Source organism: Nanorana parkeri, unplaced genomic scaffold (genome assembly GCF_000935625.1).
Source record: "Nanorana parkeri isolate BGI_ZX_2015 unplaced genomic scaffold, ASM93562v1 scaffold196, whole genome shotgun sequence".
NCBI lineage: Eukaryota > Metazoa > Chordata > Amphibia > Anura > Dicroglossidae > Nanorana > Nanorana parkeri.
The window spans coordinates 875268-884000 of NW_017306464.1; the positions used below are offsets into that span (position 1 = coordinate 875268).

The 8733-nt window shown below is 40.5% G+C and overlaps 1 protein-coding gene across 2 annotated transcripts in view; it reads right to left on the reverse strand.

Annotated features, from left to right (window-relative positions):
• UBA3 (ubiquitin like modifier activating enzyme 3) overlaps window positions 1–8733 on the reverse strand; it is a 34231-nt gene that overhangs the window by 3423 nt on the left and 22075 nt on the right. For both annotated transcript variants that reach the window (XM_018555435.1, XM_018555434.1), the window contains 8 exons: window positions 8546–8589; window positions 8386–8450; window positions 6934–7089; window positions 5416–5518; window positions 3748–3861; window positions 2409–2462; window positions 1308–1344; window positions 1141–1222 (listed from right to left, as the gene is read on the reverse strand). In XM_018555435.1, the coding sequence (XP_018410937.1) occupies window positions 1141–1222; window positions 1308–1344; window positions 2409–2462; window positions 3748–3861; window positions 5416–5518; window positions 6934–7089; window positions 8386–8450; window positions 8546–8589 (655 nt within the window). The remainder of the gene's footprint in view (window positions 1–1140; window positions 1223–1307; window positions 1345–2408; window positions 2463–3747; window positions 3862–5415; window positions 5519–6933; window positions 7090–8385; window positions 8451–8545; window positions 8590–8733) is intronic.

Consider the following 8733-nt stretch of genomic DNA (forward strand, 5'->3'; position numbering starts at 1 on the left):
AGAGCCGTGACAGGATCGAGAGATGAGCGAACCCGGTATGTGTTCGCTCACCTCCCGATCTACTGAGCCGACCTGCGACAGTCTCATTGTCACAGGTCGGCTAGAACTATGAGGTGAGTGGAAATCACTCATCTCATAGTTCTCCTTTAAGGGTTGAAAATTTCGAAAAAAATTATACTTACCAGTTCCTGGGAGCCGGGGTGCTCTTAGACCGGTTCCTGGAGCGTCTCTCCCTCTCTCTTGCATCACTCTAAGGTCCCCAAGTCATCAGGTTCTATACACAGTGTATACTGGTAACTCCATTGAGGAGAAATTTGACTCAAAGTAATATTCATTTACTCCCAGTCACTACAGCAGCACATAATCCTTACAGGGCTGTGGTCCCACATTAATTTTAGGGTGGTGCTGAACATTGGTTACAGACACAAAGCCTAGGGCATGAGAGTTACCCAGGCATCAGGCACAGTCTTAAGTGTTGGATGCTCAAGATACTAATGACGGCCATATCTCTGCAAGAGAGTGAAGGTTCCAAGGTACGGGTGACAGGTTGAGCATTACTGTTCTTTTGCAGGTTTATTTTTGATTATTACATCGGCAACGGGACCGCTTAACGTCCAACTAACTTGGTCTGCTGATTTATTTGCATATTTTTTTCCCCAGAAAATCCAACAATCATTTACAATTTGAAAACTGCCCAAATGGCTGCTGTCAAATCGACAAAGTTTTACAGGCAGTCACAGACAACTACGAAAAAGAAGGAGATCACCAGCACTCAGTCAAAAGCATTCAAATTCTTTTGCTTATTTATTGAGGAAACACATCAATAAATAAGCAAATAGCCAAAGTTTCGCGGCCATGGAGGATCTTCTTCAAGGCGACCTAGTATAGTGTAAGCGCTGTGCAAACTGTTGGCACTATATAAATCCTGTATAATAATAATAATAGTGAAAAAGTCACTATGTCGCCTTGAAGAAGGGACCCTTTGTGGCCCCGAAAATTTGGCTAATGGATGCTTGTGACATGTTTCCTCAATAAATAAGCAAAATTATTGAATGCATGTTACTGAGTGCTGGTTATCTCCGTCTTCTACGACCCTTTTACACTTGTCTATGAAAACATCAAACTCGCATCTGTGCAAACCTTTCTTTCGGCTTCAAATGTATACGTATACAATCCATCCACATCATTAAATACCAGGTAGTTATTTAAAGGCATATAAGAGCTGCAAGAAAAAATAATGATATGAGTCAACACATGGCATGCCATGATACTACGTATACTAAAAAAAGACTTATAAACTCAATTACCTTGAGGCTATTTTAAATACTTCAGTGGCGCAGGCCGCTAAAAATACAAAGAGATCATTGTCACATCAAAGGCACTTATATGCATTAAAGAAAGCAAGTCAACTGAGAACAGTAGCCATTGTAGTAATAGAAACATGAACAGAACAAAACAATATAAACATTCAATATCAAATGTAATTGCCAGCCGTGTCCATGGAGCCTGCATGTGGTATAAACTAGGGATGCACCGATACCGAGTGATTGGCCAGAAAGCCGGCTCCATGCTTCCTCGTCACCAGGCATGGAGACTCCTTCCCGGCTAATCAGGAAGCCAGGTGGCGAGTCATTACACACCGCCTGCCTTCCTTAATGGGACTTCCGGGAATTCAGTATCGGCCAGTACCAAAAAAAAAATATCGGTACTCGATACCGAAAAACCTAGTACAAACAATATTAATTTGTTCCAACGACTAATTTCATTTCAGAGGAATGAGACACAAACTACAGTTTATTAACTGCACCCCAACTATCGTCATCATATTCCACGTGTGCCCTGTGTAGTAATGTACACCCTGCATAGTCCCCTACTTGGCAACAAGACAAGCTTCTCACTATCATTTACAAGTCTCAGCAGTCACACTAATCAAATTACATAGGCCCAATCTATTACATAGCACTTGACATAATATATTGATTTATTCACATCAGCCCCTGTCTCACGGGTGCCTATTGTTTTAAATCCCTATAATTAGAACACACATACACAAGGCCATTATGTCTTGAAACAAATCATCCCACCATTAAATTATTGGCTTGTGGAAATAAAATCGGAAAGCCTACACACAGCGTTGGGACATGCAAACTCAATGCTGCACGAGATCTGTAAAAAATAAGTCACCGCAACTGGACTTGCTGTATTTTTCTTGAAGACGTTTCACTGGACATCCAACCAGCTTTCTCAATTCAGACTGACTTGTACAAGCCTGAATTGAGAAAGCTGGTTGGATGACCAGTGAAATGTCTTCAAGAAAAATAAATGCCTTGACTTATTTTTTACAGATATACCATGACCTGGATGAATGAGAACCTTCACAGACTCAATGCTGCATTTCTGAGATTTACCTGCAATTACTGCATTTGTAGACGCTACCGCTGGAATAATCCTTTTCACAACACCTATAAGTCAGAAAATAAGAATGTCATGCATCCATAAGACAAAGAGTTTAAAGTATACATTAAAGTAACACGCTGCCACAAGGTTAAAAATAAACATCTTTCTGCAGATCATAACTGGACAGAGGTATCATTTTAAGCGGACTTTGCAGTAAAATGTAAGGTTAGCCAACACTATCAGTGCCCCTCCCCCTTCACAAATCACCTACTATTAATATACAGGAATATTGGATGAACGCACACCAACTATATTGGAACTCTCTTTATTCTTTCACCCAAGCAATACACTAGCAATGAATTGAGACCTCTGATGTGTTTCAAACATACAGGTACTTAGCCATAAAGTCTCTATGAATGAGTGCCTGTGTGGGAAACGAGTCAGAGGTCGCAGTTTATTGCTTGTGTAATGATTTTATGAAAGAATAAAGAAAGAGTTCTGACATAGCTGGTGTGCGGTCATCCAATTTTCCTGTATAGTGGCTGTCAGCAAATGACCTGGATGAGCATCTGGTTACAGCAGGCAAGCATGGACTAACTTGGAGCAACACACTTATTTTCTTACCGATTAGTAAGTTTAACTTGTACCTGTAAATAAAAATAGTTCGGGTTAATACTTACCTCACCTGCATCTTCCTCTCATGGCACCTTGGGGAGGAGAACCTCAAGCCCCTTCCAGCTAGATCCTGGAGAATACAGAGCAGTTGAAAGCTCACACAAAGACGCCACTGCAATGCACTGGAGTGTCTTCTGGATTTTGCCTGCTCAGCATTCCCCAAGGATCTTCCTGGAAGGATGGTAACATCATGCCCAAAGATGCAGAAGACGGGGTAGGGCAACTTTATTTTTGACAGGTACATTTTACACCCAATGACACTAGGTGATTTTTAAATGAGGAGGGGGCCCTTGCAATGTAAGCTGATCTTGCATTTTACTGTAAGATCCACTTTAAGCTATTTACAGTGTAAATCCAACATGAACCTTTATATTGGTTTAGGATAGGGTTCCCATCATTTTCTTGTCTGGAAAATAAAGCTTGGAACCTGTCAAATTTTTATTGCTGTCCATATCACCATTGAAGATCTCTCTTTACTGCTTTTTCCAGTGACAACATTGAAACGAGGAGAGGAAGTTAGGGGAAATATCCCCGGCGGGTACCAGCTATAAAAACCTGATAGAGGAACCTGATAGAATTTAAAAATAAAATTGTCTGGAGGTAAACTTTAAATATAAAAAGAAAAGAAAAAAGGTTCCAAACAGAATTTTCCAGGCATAGGATTACCCGCATTACCTTGGGTGAGTCTGTATGTCACTCCTCGGATGTGGAACTGTGAAGCTCGCTCTAGAGATTTCTTATATATCCACTGGATATGCTCTGGGTCATCTCCATCCAGCTGAACACCCTCTAGAGAAAGAAATAGCAAATTGTTTTATACAAAGCATACAGCCTTTTGCAGAGCACACAAGCCAGTTTAACCATATTAAAGTTGAAATCTGGCTAAACAAATACTGTCTAAAATACAAGATCCTTACTTAAATCTTGGTATCCCATGTGATCCAGCATGAAAAAACTTCTGCACTTTGCCTCTTTTTAGGAGATAATAAAGTCTGGCCACTGTTGCTCTCTATTCTTGTGCAGGCAAAGTGACAATGTCCTTGCAAATGGCATCACCAACCAAATATACTCACAGTACCTATGCTCCATTGCAGCTCCTTGCTCCTCCACAGCTAGTGAACAGTGAACATACGTGAAACTTTCAGGTATGGGGAAGCATGTGACCTGGCAGCCAATCGCTAGGCCGGGGCACTGTCACATGTCCAGGGAAGTGACGTCAACACTCCGACGACTCGTCAACACAACCAATTTGAGCACTGGCTGTGGAGGACCTGCTCAGATACACAGGTAAGGCAGAATATATTTTTTTCTTCCCCATCGGTGTAAACATTAGAGAGATTTACCTTTACTTTCTGCCTTGCAGACACAACAGGAAGTGAAGAAATCTCTCCAGACTGAGCGAAATACCCTCTTAGACACCTGTCATTAACAAGTGTTCCCACTAAATGATTTTCCCTCTATTCCCTTTACAGAGAAAGCTCAACATTTGGGAATTTTCCTCCCTTTCAGCAATAAGGACCTGACAGGGTTGCTAACCCTTCCACACTCTATCCAACTATATTCAAAATGAATTGATCCCGTCTGGCTGCTAGACTGCAAATTGTAGAAATGTCACCAGCACACCAGTCCTATTAGGATAGCAAAAGCTTCATTTGTTGAAGTTCTTTGTCATATGAACAAGCGTCATGGCGGGATTATGACATCATTGTGATGTCAGAGTGTGTTGATTGGTATTTTTTGCAACAGTCTGTCTATTTATACTTAGATGTGATCACTATACAATTGTCAATGCTAAAACCTGATGAAGGGACCCTGTGTGGTCTCGAAAGCGCTTTTTCATATGACAAAGAACTTCAATAAATGAAGCTTTTGCTATCCTAATATGACTAGTGTGCTGGTGACATTTCTACAATTTGCAGATATTTACGGCGCCATCCGCAGTCAATAAGAACACTCCCCACTACAAGGGACTTTTCGGTAAGGAGTGCAACAAGGATAGTATTTATTGGCCGCTAGCCTGGTCCCCACGGGCTCTTCTCCCATAGGCTAATGCAAGTCCATTCAACAGCATTGTCTGTTGAATGGAACCATAGCCGGAGTGGAGGGGGAGAGAGGCGAGTGCTCTCCACCGCAGGACCAAGGATCAGATGAGCATATCATCTTTATTCCGCCCCTAGACCAAAATGAGCAGTTAATCATTGCAGTGTAGTAAAAGCTCAACCACACGGGTTAATTTTGATACTAGCTGGAGTTCCTTCTTAAGATTTAGCAAACCTGAAAATGAATTGCATGAAAGATCGGAAAAGTTATTAAATAAATATATCAGAGGGATTTCCATTATACCTCCAAACGGTTGCTCTTTTGGCCATTGCAAAATCCGGACATACTCTATACAGTGCTCCGGTAACCTGGGCATAGATGCAATTGTACACATTGGGAAGTTAATCTGAGGGAGAGAACAATAAAAGAATGTTACAGAAACAGCAATGGAATGGGTCACATTTTGGTAAACAATGTCAATCTAAAATGTCCTGATGGAATTGCACACAAAAGGAAGTTCACCTTATTCATAAAAATTATAGATGCTTCGCTTTTTTATATATTAAAGGCACAGACCACCTTTTGCAAAAAAATAGCAAATGCAGCAACTCTGATCTTATGATTAATGTGCATTTACTCTTGTTTTTGCATAGAAGTCTGCAGAGAATTGCACCTGCAATCAGTGCATCGCAAGTGAAATGCATAAGCTCTTGCAATGTTTACCCCCAGCCTCAGGTCCATACAGAGGAGCTGCTGTCATGGGGCATGAGGAAGTACGGCAGGACTACAATTGTGGTGATGTCACAGCTCTACTGCCAGCGCTGTGCTGCAATGGCAGATAGGACCTGTAGTAAGGTTAGTAAGCAGCTAAATACACAACAGAAATACATACATGTAAAATTGTTTTACCTGCTTAAGGAAGGCCCATCATTTGCAGGGTTATTCACAAAAGGGTGACGAGTTTGGAGAAGGCAGAAGAAGTGAACAATCTAGGACAACATAGCTGAACCGGAAAGTGAGCTTAATTGGATAATTTTTCCAAATCAACTGTTTTAGCCTAGATTATTCACTTCTCCGGCCTTCTCCAAACGCTTCACCCTTTTGTGAATAACCCTGTTGGTTTTCCTGTCCGATCAGCATGTTTCATTAGCACACAGGCAAAGCAGCAGAGTCTGATTGCCTGCTAGTGTTGAGCCTTCCTCTTCTAAACTGAGAGCAAGATATTACAAGAGGCTGACACCACAGGTACTTACGCCAGCTGTGTGTAATGATCTTAAATTACTACAGGACTGGCGTTTTATTTATACAGTATTTCCTTTGATTTCAGTTTTAAAATGGTCCTTGCACTAGACAACAAGGCCTGCTCATTATACCAGGGCCTCCTCTCCTTTTATAAATTGCCATATGATGAATATACAGAAATTCACCTGTGGAGAAAAATGTTAGAATATATTCTTCTTACCTTACCCCCATTACTGCCCCGTGTCACAAGGGTGACATCATAAAGCCCAACGCGAGTACACTGCCTGTGCCAACATACACAGACATCCCGAGAGGCCAAAAAACAGAAGGCACGACTGCATACATTTTGTTTTTTTAATTTTTTTTTCCAGTCTTTATTGTTACTTGACAAAGTGTACTCTTGTGATTCACCCATGGAGTGCTATACGGAAGAGCAAAATCATGATGACCATACATGATGAGGCCTAGAATTCTGCAGATCTCTGCCCCACATTCTGTCTTCTCTATAAAAAAAAACTGGTGTACATCATGATACATGCAGGTGATCTTAATCATAACGAGAACATTTTATACTCTAACCTGTGGTGGATACAATTCAAGAGTACACTCCACGCATGCAGTCATCCCTGGTAAAATGACACGGGCATTTCCTTTAAAGCCTTCTGTACCTCCATCAATAAAAGGAATAACTGTGCTTTGCTGTAACTCTCCATCTTCATAATTCAGGAGGGACATCTGAGAATGAAAACAAATATTTAGATATCCGTATAGCTACCTATATATCAGTACAGAACCTGCAGTTGTCAGGTCTTTTGAACCAATTAGCCACTCCTCTTTTAGAAAAAAAAATCCAGCCCAACTAAAAATTTTCTTTCATTTTTTGGAGAAAGCTTGAGAGGTAATCTGTAATCCGTGATGATTGATTAAAGTGTATTTCCAGACGAAAAAGTTTTGTTTGTTTTTGAGGGAGTGAGTTAAGGTTTGAACTGTCATTTGGGGCTACTTTAAAAAGATTGCTTCTCACTTTCCATCTTGTTGTCAACAGTTCCCCAGACATGAAGTGCGGGCAAATCTGCATCAAAGTCACAGACAGCAATGAAAAGCTGGAGCACATACATAAGTTGTGCTAGATCTTCTTCTATTAGATATCTTAAATCTTTTCAGGAAACCAGTAGTAAAATTCTTTGCATTTGTGTTGTCAGACCTGTCTGCCATAACCAATATGAGGTGGTCCCATCTTCCCTGTTGGATTTTTTTCCATTACAGAGAACACATGATTCTAGCTAGTCTGAACCCACCGGTGGCAGAAACTCAGCAAGAAAATGTGGTAGGGAGATCTCACCAATGAAGTATAGGAAGCCAGCAGGTGACAAAGCCCCCTAGACCCCATCTACTGTATAACTAAAATGTCAGAGTTGGGTCAAAAGAACCTTTAAATAATTACAATGAAGAAGCAGAGGCTAGCAATCATTCTAGTGGACTAAAAGGAAAGTTTTTATGCAGTTACGCCATGCAGGTTCCTACCTAGTTTTACACTGCCCAGTCTGACTAAGTCTGACTCCCAAACAAGACTTGGCTTTGACGCAAGTAAAAAAAGCCCTTCAGCTTGATGCATGACTACTCAAATATTTAACTTCTAAAAAGTACATTGCTCCTATAATCTAGTTTACGTCCATACCAGGTTTACTATAAAAGGCTCAAAATCTACAAAGCATTTCCTTGGTTATTGTACAAAATTTTAAATGTATGAATTGATCTCCAAGGTTTATATACATAAGAACCATGAAGATTTATAAAATGGAGTCATGAATTTCATTTTGATATCTTTGTTGTTATCCCCTGAAATCCATTGTTTTTTTCTTTTTGTGGCGTAGGTCATTTCCTGGAATTACATATGATACTTCTGAAATACAATAACCTTTATAACTGAAAGTACCTAATTACCACCCCTACCTTCCTCCTTCACAACATGCGTTTACTATTTCAGTACAGGTTGACGTTAAATGTAAATAGAAGGGAGCGTTATATTACCAGCATTCCATTCAGCCACCGCCTGGCAATAATTGAATCCAGACCACATACTACGAGATGAAAGTCTGGAATGCAACAAAAAAAAAGCACAAAATATACTGAATTCCTGAATAACCAGGGATCATTATGTTAATATCTAAAATTAAGGAACAAGCTCTACCTCGATAAAATGATTCGTCCATGTCTTGAATTTTTTTATAATGACTGTTTACATGGAATTCAAGGTTAAGGACAATGTGACTTCTGATTGGTTGCTACTCAATGCCTCCTTCAGTATGCCCACATGTATTCCCTGATTCTCCAGTTTAAATCCCCCCCCCCCCCCCTAAACAAGTGCGTTCCCCCCTT